The sequence below is a fragment of the Talpa occidentalis genome, unplaced genomic scaffold (assembly GCF_014898055.3).
Source record: "Talpa occidentalis isolate TD23 unplaced genomic scaffold, MPIMG_talOcc4v2.1 talOcc4.3, whole genome shotgun sequence".
Taxonomy (NCBI): domain Eukaryota; kingdom Metazoa; phylum Chordata; class Mammalia; order Eulipotyphla; family Talpidae; genus Talpa; species Talpa occidentalis.
Window position 1 is genome coordinate 49,534,295 of NW_023603184.1, and position 12,846 is coordinate 49,547,140.

At 42.2% G+C, this 12,846-nt stretch overlaps 1 protein-coding gene across 10 annotated transcripts in view; it reads right to left on the reverse strand.

Annotated features, from left to right (window-relative positions):
- SYTL2 (synaptotagmin like 2) overlaps positions 1-12,846 on the reverse strand; it is a 104,700-nt gene that overhangs the window by 41,262 nt on the left and 50,592 nt on the right. For all 10 annotated transcript variants that reach the window (XM_037523073.2, XM_037523074.2, XM_037523072.2 and 7 more), the window contains 2 exons: positions 10,544-10,695; positions 8,235-8,370 (listed from right to left, as the gene is read on the reverse strand). In XM_037523073.2, coding sequence (XP_037378970.1) covers positions 8,235-8,370; positions 10,544-10,695 — 288 coding nt within the window. The remainder of the gene's footprint in view (positions 1-8,234; positions 8,371-10,543; positions 10,696-12,846) is intronic.

Consider the following 12,846-nt stretch of genomic DNA (forward strand, 5'->3'; position numbering starts at 1 on the left):
AAAAAAGACACACTCATGCCATTCGCAGCAACATGGATGGAGCTGGAAAGGATCATGCTCAGTGAAATAAGCCAGAAAGAAAATGAAAAATAGTGGATGGTTTCACTTATAGGAGGAATGTAGCGGATCCAAATAAGGGATCAGGGGGAAAAAAGTAATTATAATAAAGTAAAAATCAAAATCAACAGGAAACTATGAACCAGAGACACTCTGCAGCAGAGGGGAAGAAGGATTTGGATCAAAACAGGGGGTGGGAAGAACACAAGGGACCATGGTGATGGTGCAGGGGGGAGCTGGCGGGGGGGAATTCCACAGGGACTAGACCTGAAATGATAAAGCACATATTGTGTAAAACTGAAGAATGATGTAAAAAATCTATAAAATAAAGAAAATAATAATAAAAACAAAAAAGAAGGACAAGAGTGTCACAGTGGCCCTAGTGGGGAGAGGAAAACTGCTGCTCAGATGTCCTGCTCTGGTGGCCTGTCTCGTGCATAAGAAGTGACTGTAGCTACTGGCCAAACCTATGCCCTGTTAGAGAGCACCGGTTCTAGGCATCGCAAATCTAAGAACCTGGGAATCCTTGGAGGATGCTTGGAGATTGGGGGAGGAGCAATTCACAGAGGCTTGCGAAAGATAATTCTCTTTTTCATTTTGCTCATATTATTTATGTCAGATAATTCCAGTCCATTTTCCAACAGGATTTGCAAGCTCATTTTCCAGTCTTTCTGTCTTGTCCTACCCAACATACTATGACACCTCTGTGTACATCTTTCTCATTTACTGTGTTACATAGCTAGCAACATGCTCTAATTTGGTTTAATTTTGAAAAATAATTTCGCCAAAGAGTTTATTCTTTAATAGTAAATCAGCAACACCTCAAGCATCACCTAATAATATGTTGCAACACTTGTGTGGATGGGATGTGGATTGAAAGAAATACATAGTTGAAAAACTTCAAGAAATAAAAAAGTACAGGGGAGCAAAGACTATTAAAAAGAAAGGGAAAGGGTCTTCCTGGTGGTACAAGGGGTTAAGTCTCAGCACTATGAAGCTATCGCCAGCCACTGCAACATGAGTTTGATCCCCAGCCAGGGAGCTGCCCACCTGGCACAGCAGACCTCTCCTGACTCGCCCGCTGATCCCCTCAGCAGTATATTTCAGTAGATCTGCCTGTTCTGCTCCCTGCTCTGTCTCTGGTGAATCCTCTCACCCCCTGTACCTCTGGCCTGTACCCCAGTTCTTGTGTGCATAAATAAAAATATATCTTTAAAAATAAACTATACAGCAAGTCAAATTCTGCATCCTGTGACCTATAATTTCTTGCCTCAGGCACCTTTTAAAACTACCTACAATACTAGAAGCAACACTCGACAAAATATGTTTACTTTGTTAAGCAGATTATCAAAATTTAAGTTATAATACTGGGAGTGGGGGTTCCCTCCTAAAAATGTCTGTATTTTTAACACAAGCCATTGAAGCCTTAGTGATGAAGAAGAATGTTAGATACTTTGGCAGGGACACTTGGGGAAAAGCAAGTCTTAAAATTACAGCACACAGCAGCAGCCACACACTGCACCTGCTTCTATGTTCATAAAGTGCTCGGGAGCACATGCAGCAACTCCAAAAAGCTTTTGAACCTCAACCAGCCTTTCTCTCTAAAACAGTTAAAAATAGCAACAGATATCCTATACCTTCTTTTGAGGTATTTTTCAGCTTAAAAGGGAACAGTATTAGAACCAAAAGCAAATTCTGCAAGGGAATTTTTTCATGTGTTGTTGTTGCTGATCTCTCCCTTTGGACTGTGAATTCCCTGGAAGCTAATGTTGTTTCCCACCCCAGTGCCCAGTACTGCCCTTGCACACATCATACTCAGTGACGCTTAAAGCCACGAACACACACATGGAGAAATGGCTCAGGGATAGTGAGGGGGGCACGTCAGTATTGATGCTGTAAGACTTTCAAGTTAGTATTTTTAAGTGAAATACTACTTCGGGCACACACAGTTCTCTAGAGCTATCACACTTTATGCCACAGGATTAGCTAACACAAGCATCACCATGCAAGTCCAAGGCATTCTGATGTCACACTGGAACTTCTCACCACAACAGATTTGGGCAAATCTAAGCTCCTATAGGATTAAGAAGGATTCTTTTGAGAGCTCGATGTAAGTGATTCTATGTGGCAGGTCTCCAAGGAATGGATTTACAATCCCAGGACTAAAGATCAAATATATTGGACCATAGATTAGTCCCTCTCTGCCCTGCCTTTGGAAGTGATGTAGGTGCCTCATACTGCTTTTACTGCTAGACAAACTGGCAAGTAGCCAAGCCAGTCTTTCTGCGAGAGGGAGATATATACAAACGGAAGCCTTCAAGGAAAAAAATAACACTAGAGAAAAAGTATTCCAGGGCTAAAGACTGGGATTTAATTGACTGAGAAAAGGAAGCTGGGGTCAGACTGAGTGTCACTGAATCACAGGCAATAAAGCCTGAAGATGAGCATTTTTTGCTCATTATGACGATTTATGAAATGGTTTATGAAATTTATTTAATTCAACAAAAAATAAAGTGAGGTGAGGAGGCATAGTTTTGCTTGTAAGAAAACTCATTGTTTTCTCACCATGTCACAGGGAAGTGCCCAGAGGAAACCTACCAAAAACCTGGAAAGAATTACCACAGGAAAGTCTTTATTCTGCCTTCCCTGAACTCATTTTGGAGACAGTCAAGGATGCTTTTGGTTCATGAACATCACAAACCTCTGAAGTAGTCAAGCTCCCACCCATCCAGCTACCTTCCAGTTTCTAATCTTGAATGTTCCTTTCACAGTTGTCCAAATTTGAGAATGCCCCTCAACATTTATGGTCACCAGAAACCATGGTGATGCTTCGAAGCACAAAGTCAAAGGATCTTGTTGCTATCAATGCTGTTTGCTCCTTGTGTTTTCACTTTTTTCTCCTCCTCTTTTTCTCCTCTCTCGGGGGGCCCAAGTTAATTCATTCACTCATTCATTTATTCACTCATTTGCTTATTCATTAACCCCTTATTAACCATTTTTTATTTTATATTTCATTATCTCATTAAACACTCTCACAGAGCTGGTCACTCTCCCACTCTCCATGTAGATTCACTCATTCATTTCATAAGACATTTCCTGGGCACTATTCAGAATGGGGTAGTGAATGAGGCAAAAACTAGCAGTAAACAGAAAGAACTCTTCCTCATGGATCTGGGGGGGAGGGAGAGTAAAAAATTGTAATATTATGTCAGGCAGTGCCAAGTGATGGAGGTCAATAAGAGAGGATACAGACATCTACTCCCTAGCTGCTGACTGCTATGTGCACCATGTGCCACATATATTGTTAGACTGGGGACAAGGTGATAAACAGGACTCGGGTCTTCAACCCCGAGAAAGCAATGTAATGATGCTCAGCCCTAGAAGTGTGGATTTTTACAAGTTCCTTGGGAACTTGTGATATGTAGGTCACAGTTCAAGAATGCTACACATCCTACACCGATTTTTAGATATCTCACGTGTACTGTAAGTACCTCACATTTCCTCTAATCTTATATCTAAACTGTCATGCTTCCTTTTTCCTCTATTTCCTTGACTAGGTCCTCACTCTCCCTCACCTAAACTTTTGCTATAATGTCCTAATTGAACTGTCTGACCTCACCCTCCACACAGTCATCAGAATGATCACTCCAAAAAGTAAACTTACACAAAAGGTCATTTGGCGACTCCTTGTGACTTAGAAGGAAAAGTTCAGCCTTCTGCCCAACATCCAGGGCTCTTCACAGCCTGGTCCCAGTCTTTATTTCAACAGCACTGCCTACCACTCACATCTGCCAAACTAAACCGTTTGTAGGTTTAGGCCCTATCAGGCCCCTCTGCCTGGACTGTCCTCTCCCCACGTCTAGCTAACATAATCCTTTAAGAACTATATCAACCATGACTCATGTCTAGATGCTTCCCTGAAACCCTTCCCAAGCACTCTGGACTCGGTCAGTGTGCTATTTTGGTGCTCCCAAAGTACACTTATCACACTGTATCACTATTTATGGTTACACATGTCAGTCCCTGCTCCAAACAATGAATTCCTCGAGGACAGGAAGCATCTCTTCTTCATCTTGATTTCCTTGCCACCATCGTGTATACAATACGTACTCAATAACTGCTGACTGAATGAAGAATGCATTAGCAGCCCAACAAACAGATTTTTCTAATGGGTGCTAACATGAAGTCAGTGTTTTCAATAAATTGCAAACAATGGCATTTAAACACTTTATTTTCAATAAATATATTGAAAATAAATCTAGCCAATTTATGGATTAATAATTTCTTTTTTTTAAAGATTTGTTTATTGCAAGAAGAACTGGGGTATAGGCCAGAGGTGCGGGAGGTGAGAGGATTCACCAGAGATAAAGTAGGGAGCAGAACAAGTGGATCTACTGAAATACACTGCTAAGGGGACCAATGGGAGAGACAGGAGAGGTCTGCTGTGCCAAGCAGGTTGGCTCCCTGGCTGAGGATCGAACTCAGGCCATCATGGTTATAGTGCTAAGACTTAACTCCTAGGCCACCAGGGAGGCCCTGGATTAATAATTTCATTCTTGCCACTTTTTTTTATATTCATATCTCACTGTTAAACTGCTATTCTTCTAGGCTCCAAGCTGGATTATAATATCCCCTGCTACTTCTGCAAAAGTAGTCACTGACCTCTGACCAATGATATCTATTACTGGGGCTGATTTATAGACAGTCAGAGAAGGCTACCACCTTCTTACTGTGATGTCAGGGCACTGAGATGTTTATTACCTCTAAAATAACCCTCCTTGCACTAAGAGCTTGTTTCATTTGGTTGATGGCTCTGCATTCTAAGGATGCATTGTAAGGGTAATTCTTTAATCTTTTAGAAATCATCAGGAATTAGTATGAGGCCAGGAATATGACAGACCTCTGATCTGTTTCACTGTAATATACTCACAAGTGCAAAATATCAGATGCTAAGGACTACTTGGACTATATGGTAGGGTGACACAAACGTTTCAGACTCACTTCAGTAAGGTGACTATTAAGAAAGGAAAAGAGTTAAAAACTTCCATCCACACAGGTGTGTTGTGAAAAGTCAAATATTTCTTGGGGTAGAATGCCAGTCAGTTCCCTTCAAAGGAGAAAGGAGGCTATCGGTCAAATGAAAGATGTGGGATGGGGGAGTGTGGGAGGAGCCACTAGGAAGGAAAAAGGAGGAGAAGCTTGGAATACACTTGAAAACAATCATATTTTTAGAGACCTGAGACAGCCACAGAGCCAAGACAATACCAGGAGTAGGAAAACCAGCCCTCAAGAAGCACTATTAAAAGAAGAGAATAGAGAAAGAGAAACTAAAAGGTCTGCCCAAATGTAGGCTTCTTCAGACCAAGGAAAAACCAATAGCAGGGACATATAAGGCCCTGGTTAGCAGAGAGGCTTCTAGACTCTCAGTGTTGCCTGGAGCAACCAAACCTGTTTCACGAAGCTCATCATCTAACAAAGGAGGGGCTTCTCATCCCAGCACAGGCCTCCCTTATGCTCATAACACGTTACCCCAGTCCTGGGTACCTAACCCACATGGGAAGTTTCACATCTTCATTATGTACTCTCCACCTTGGCTAAGCCATGTCCTGTGGATTATTGTGTACATGCACATGATCCACTATAATTTTGTGGGGGATCACGATGGGCTAGCAATTGTGGTTGGTAGACCAGTGCTAGTTCGTGAACTGTTTACTACTGGTTCACAATGAGATAAGTATATAACTTGAGTAAGTGTTTAGAATCATTTATACCAACTTGCTGGGACTTCCCAGCACATGACCTGTGGGCTTACCTTTTACATGTCTTTGGTGTTTTCCTCATTTTAAAAATATATTTTTTATTATACTTTATCTATTTTTAATATATATTTTATAAAAAGTACCAATCCATGATGATTATAATTAATTATAATTATGATTATAATGAAATGAACCACTTGTTCATTACCGTAGTTTGTGCCAACACTGTCCTCCTGAATGGCAGTAAAAAGAACTGTGAGCAGCTGGGAGTTTTCCCTTTAACTGCTGTAGCGGGACCCTTGGTCTCTGCTCCTCTGTTCATCAAACCTCTCTCTGCTTCTTCATGCTCCAGGTGCAAAGGTGCATTCCAAAAGAACACAGATAGATCCCAATGCCTGCATATATGCTGGGAACTCACAGTGTTTCAACTCTCTACAGGAACAGCCCCACAAAGCTGTGTCCACAACAGAAAGAAGGAAGATGATCACAGAGCTTAGCAGAAAAGCTCCCTCAGAAACAGCAATATCCAGTCACTGTTGCCTCATAATCTGCCTCCTGGTTAAGAAAATATTGACATTGAGTCATGCTACTGAAGCTCACTTACTCTGAAAGCACAGGCCCAAGCATACACGCACACACCCCTTTCTCAAAGGTTAAAGTAGAGGTGAGAAACCGGCAGGAAGCTGATACAGGGCAAAGCAGTCATTTCCGCATGGAAATGAGGAAGTGAACATAGCTCCCTCCAAGTTCTGGATGATTGCCATGCATGCCAATAATGAGCCAAGCATGCTGGATACAATGAACACCTTTATTCCTACCTTGTCAGCTATACTCCCCGCCATGGTATAATTATGCTTTCATCCAAGTAAGGGGATCGCACGCGGCAGGTAAATGGGGGTTCACCAAAGGAAGTGGGGTTGGGTATTCCACACATCCTTTCCTGAGTTTCTTGACATGTGTCTGTGTGTGTGTGTGTGATAGAGAGAGAGAGAGAGAGAGAGAGAGAGAGAGAGAGAGAGAGAGATAACAAGCGCCCATCTTTCCATTTATTGAGCACCTGTTATGTGGTTTTGTCTGTGTTAAGAATTCTACATTCACCAGTAAATTAAACTTTCAATCATCTTGCTAGTGAACTATTATCACTCCCACTTTACAGCTGAGGAAACAAAGGCCCAAAGAGTTAAGTCACTTCTAATGCAAGGTCACAGAATCAGTGTGTGATTACACTTGCTTTAACCTCTAGCCAACATGGTCTCCACAGACATAACAGAAGGTCATAAATCATTCCAGAATGGAAATGGTACAATTTACCATGCACAGGAAACAAAGCAAGTGCTCTCCAACAGGGAAATGTATGAAGAACGGCACCTTAATAGAAATCAGCATTCCATTATCTATGTGGCATAACTTTACTCATAGTTAGCTCTAAAATGTCTATTAGTGCCTATAGTATAAACCGTCTTCCTCATTTATAAACTATGTTGAAATATCACTATTCCCCAGGTGCCTCAGCACTAGCCTCTGACTCAATGGCTATACCATCAGCAAATGCATCAACTAGCTGGAAAAAAAATTGAATTGTCTTCATGGAGGAGCCAGAGGTAAAATGCAATTGCCTTCCCAACAAAGGGTAACACCATTTCTCTATGGGATGGATATCAATGGGAAGACCCTTAACTACCTAAAAGGAAATCATCATGACTCAGAAGGTTTATATCAGTGTAGCCCCATAATCAGTTACTCCTTAGGAAGAGTGTACAAATGGACATTTTGATTGGCTAGATAATAACATGTATGGAAAGCACCAAAAATCAAGACAAATATTAAGGTCAATCTGCATCTTAACGAATCTTTTTCTTAGTACCTACTATGTGTCAGATAGTCTACAGCCAGTATCACTAATTCTCACCTTAGCCTCTCCCAGATTTTATTGCAATTCTCATCTGCAGCTAAGACAATAGATTCAAAGAGGTTGCACGAGTTCCCCACATTCAAAGGGCTAAAGGCATATCCAAGTGTTGAATTCATGTGTCTAATTCCAGGCTTGGGTTTCTTTCATTCTACAAGGCCGCTACAATTTAATCATAAGTCATCTCTTCTGTGAAATGATGATATTCACATTGGAGTACCTCAACATTCTACTCTAAGGAGAAATCCTTAGTATAAATAAATAATAGCTATCATTGGTAGATTTAAAAAATCACTTAGTGTTTTAATTTTATCTAATATTCAAATGTTAGAAATTCTAGAAGCTAGCAAAGAGTCATACTACAACTTTGTCTACATCAGGACCCAGACTTCTCCCATGCATTGCTCCTTCCCCATGTCCATGAGCCCAGCCTGGAACCTGCACTCAGTCCACATACACCAAGCAGTGGACCCCAAAGGCTGCAGTGCTCCCCATGAGCTCTGGCTTACCTTGGGCTTGCCAGTGCCACATCCTCCTCTGGGTCTTCCACAGTACTAGCTAGCTCCGGGGGAAGGAAACCATCTTTGTTGATATTATTCACCCAGCTTTCCTTTGTCCCATTATCTCTGTCCTTGTTCTGCTCAGCTGAAACAGGAAACAATGAAGATAGGAAGGTTATCTCTTAACTCCATGAACTACAACTCTCACATTGTTCCTTATCACAGATTGTTCAAACTTGAAGTTCAGGCCTTCCTGAGTGCCAAGGCAATTTCTAATGAGTCTGAATACTCAGGATCAGAATTACATTTGTAAGAGAAATCAGTAGACTCCCACCCAGGCAGAGTCTCCTGAGTACCTGTGTGTACCTTTAAAAGTGCAGGTAAATCGGACTTAAGTGGGATTCAGGATCAAATGTGTGTGGCCAGGGAATGCTCAGGGCCAGTAGAGCTCATTGGAACAGAAGCGTCATCATTACTAAGCATTTACTAAATATCAACAATGTGTTCAACTCAGGTCCGGGCTCTGAGATACAAAGAAAGGAAAACAAATGCTTCTGTTCTAGAGTATCCCTCTTTACTGCCTCCTCCTCACCCCAATCTGTGCACTTTAACTGAAATTCTAGAGTCAACACCCAGCTTAGGCACCAGGGCCCCTGTGTACTCCCTCTTCAGGAAATAGCCCATTTTGTCTCTGAACACCCAGGTCTCTTTACCTGCACCTCTTAGAAAACTGGCATCAACTAAGTGATAACTAAGTGGCAGGCACAATGCTGAGATTTTTGCATGCATTGTCTTATGGGGAGGGACTATTTTCCAAGTTTACAGATTTGGAAATTGAGGATCAAAGAATTTAAGAAACTTGCCTGAGGCTATATAGCCAGTAAAAGCCAGGAATACTTTCATCCCTGGTAAGAAGGTGAAGCAATATTTAAGGGCTCCTAATTTCTAAAAACACACATTCCTGGGTAGTGTTCCCCACAGCTCTCTTTACAATAAGTCTAATTTCTTCAACTGCAAAAGAAGTCCACAGTGCTAGCTTGTATCCTTTAACATTTATGAGGGTCTGGATGGTTTTGAAAGTCAAGAGGACCACAAGCAGCGCATGGCACTACTAAGCAGTCAGCTGATATCTGCAATGAGTGTGGCTCTGAATCAGAAAGACTGAAATTCCAGCTCTTCCATGTGCCCACTATGACTTTGGACAAGTTATTTTACTTCTCTGAACTTTATATACCCCATACATAGAATGGAATAATAATATCACTCTATAAGATTCTATAAGTGATAACAATATCACTCTATAATCTTATCACTTTATAAGTTTGAAGGTATAATTATAAATAATAGATAGTAAATGCCTATTACATATTAGATGCTCAAATGGTGATAGGTATTTGCCTTATTGATTACAGGCTAGCGCTAGCTTGGGGCTGCCCTCTGGGGTAAATGCTTATGACTAATCAAGAGTTATTAGAGAGAAGCTATCCTATAAATGTTTAATGAACTCAAAAGAATTCTAAAGAAGCCCTCAAAACACTGTTTACAGTCCTGATGTAAAGAAGTAACAGATGTTAAAGGTCACTGAACAGGAGACTAATCTCTTTCTGTCAAAGCTCTTCATTCTACTCCGGAGATTCTGAATCTTCAAAGATCTACTCGGGAGATTCTGAATCTTCAAAGAGCAGAAGAAATACAAAGTGGCAGATCCCTTAGAAACCCCCATGGTTTAATCTACTACAATGCAACCTGGCATCTAAAGAACCTCCTTGGGCCTCCCCGGTGGCGCAGCAGTTGAGCGCTGGGTTGCGAAGCTGCCCGCGGCCTCTGTGGCGCCGGTTCGATCCCTGGCTGCTCCCCGGCCACCGGAGGAGGGTCCCACATGGCGCGCAGACCTCGCAGACCTCTCCTGCCGCCCGCTGCTCCCCTCAGCAGTGTACTTCAGTCCTTCTGCCTGCTCTGCTCCCCGCTCTGGCTCTGGTGAATTCTCTCACCCTCCCGTGCTTCTGACTGTACCCAGTGCTTGTATAAATAAATAAATCTTAAAAAAAAAAAAAAGAAAGAATAAAATATTAAAAAAAAATCTTTTCAAAAAAAAATAAAATAAAGAACCTCCTATGTCCCCCTGTGGCACTGAGTCACTTCCCCCACTGTCATCAGCGTGAATCCAGATTAAGATTTTGAGCTGGAGGAATAGCACGCATTATGCAAAGCATACCTTCTACTGATTTCCCTCTCACTTCAACAATTCTAACACCCTGCCTTGCCCTGATTCCTTCTCCCAAGTACATGTCGACTCCACACACTAATCAATAACTCACCTGCTGCCTGTAATCTCTTCTTTCTCATGGATGCCCTGATGATATCTGCCCCGTGGATCTTGTCTCTGTGCCTTTTTGCCTTGGCTTCATAAAACCACTGGCCACTCATATTCTTCAACTGCTGGTCATCCTTAATTTTTTCAGGCAAATGTCTACAAAAGGAAAAGAGCGTCACTTTGCTGAGCACCACAGTAAATAAATGAGTTCACTGTGAAACTGCATAGAGAAATTTATAAACAAACTGCCAAAATGAAGCTGCTTTAGAAGATCCCACAATAACTAACATGTATATGTTCTGCTTTGACTAAAGCCAGAGAAACCAAGACCAACATTTTTTGAAAATTCAAAGATTTAAGCCACAATCTCCAGATGATGCCTAAAATGTCTCAAAAGCAGACTGACTTTTTGGCTGAAGTCTTCTGTATCTACTGTCCAAATGTAAATATCCCACGCAGAGATGACATGTGAAGCCTCTGTAAGCTTTGGCTTCCTAATCTGGAAGAGGGGTAATACTAATACCCCACCTCATGGAGAGGTGATGAAGATTAAATAAGGTACTGCAGGTAAACTGCCCTCTGCACATGTCCGGCACCTCATAAGCACGCAGTGACAACCTGGGGGAGTAATTAATTAACAGGTCTTACTATTTCAGTGAAAATAGCTTATTAGAGACTTAGTAACCAGTTAGAGAGAAAGCAAGATGTCCCTCGTGCTTAATATTAGGCAAATGAGTACCCTGAAAGGCAGGCTGGAGTTAGAGGAGATCAAATGTATGGTGGGTAGGGAACAGAAGCAGAAGCAAATCCCATTTCTGCAGATCATGTTTTAAGGGTTCCACAATCATTCGTGCTCACCGAGAAACTTAAACCTAGAGAATAAACCAAGTGCCGCCCTCTGAAAACCTCCCTAATTTACCCTGGCTGGAAAAAAATACATCTCAATAGCATGAGAATCACGAAATCTATCTTCTCTTACAGAGAATAAAAGCCCTTAAGGACACTTTGAACTCTCAGATGATAGCATGCTACAATAATCCAAGAGAGTTTTATGAAGGTCATTCAAGCCAGTGCGCATGATTTCTAAAGTAGCCAATCGAGGTATTTTAACCAGAGAGTATGTAAGGCTGCACACAAGCAGACTCAGGACAGAGGAGATAAGAGTGGTGCCTGAAGGGCATCGTTCTACCCAGAGGCCAGCTCTCCCGTGGGACTTTTCCTCCTCTCCCAGGTACCAGGAAGCACTGACCCATTCCCAAACATGGCTGGTCACAGCCTTTGGACACTGTAATGACAGCCCATCACCAAACCTGTCAGGGACAGTCTCAGCACCTCAAGGCTCTGAGTCATCAGAGGAGTCATGGTTCCTTATTAAACATTTCATATGCTCTCCCTTTGCCTAAGGTTTAACCAGGGCAAACAGTCCCCTTGGGTTGCTGGTGGAGCTTTTGCCTTTCTTTTCCCAAAAGGATCAAGTCGGAGGTGAAATCCAGAAGAAAGAAGTCTTTCCAGTTCTCCCAGATTAGAGAATGGGCCTTACGGGGCAGGGCCTGTGCTCTGTACATCTTCCTCTCTGGTCTGGAATTGATCCAATACTTGTGGAATGAAGGAGTATCCTATGAAGCCCCATGATGCCTGACTTCAGGTCACCTTTTCGGATTCATTTTCCTGCACTTACCCTCTGGCCCCCACCTGCCGACACACTAGACTTGTTACTGTTCTCCAAATTGCTCTTTCATGAACTCTGTAAACATTAGAAACAGAGACCGGGCTTTGGAGTCTCCCTAAATTAGGTCCTTATCCCTGTCTGGCATTTTCTAGAAGTGACAGTGGGCAGGTTACGAACATTTCTAAACCCAGTCTCCTTGTTTGTAAAAATGGGGAAATAAGATCAACTCTGCAGGTCTTTTGGGATGACTCAATGAGGTGTTTGCCTGAAAGTACCTAATAGTATCTGAATCCTGGTAAGAAGCCAAGGAATCTGAAGTCCCTTAGGACAGCTTTCCCTCATTTCTCTGTATACCATGTTGTTCCTCACCCTTCAGGTCCAGTGAATGCATCCCCTCACCAGGACAGCCCATCCCGACTCCCGGGGCACAGTTTAGCTTGCTCTGCTCCGTGCTGCAGGCAGCAGCTCCATGATAACCCTTGCCCCACCACTTTTCAATACTCTATCTGCATATCTGTCTTACCCACTGATCTGTGAACTCTGCAAACTCCTTCAAGGTGAGAATTATATCTTAATCACCTTTGTAATATCAGCACCTAGCACAGAGCCTGGCACAGAGCTGATACTCAAAAACTGTT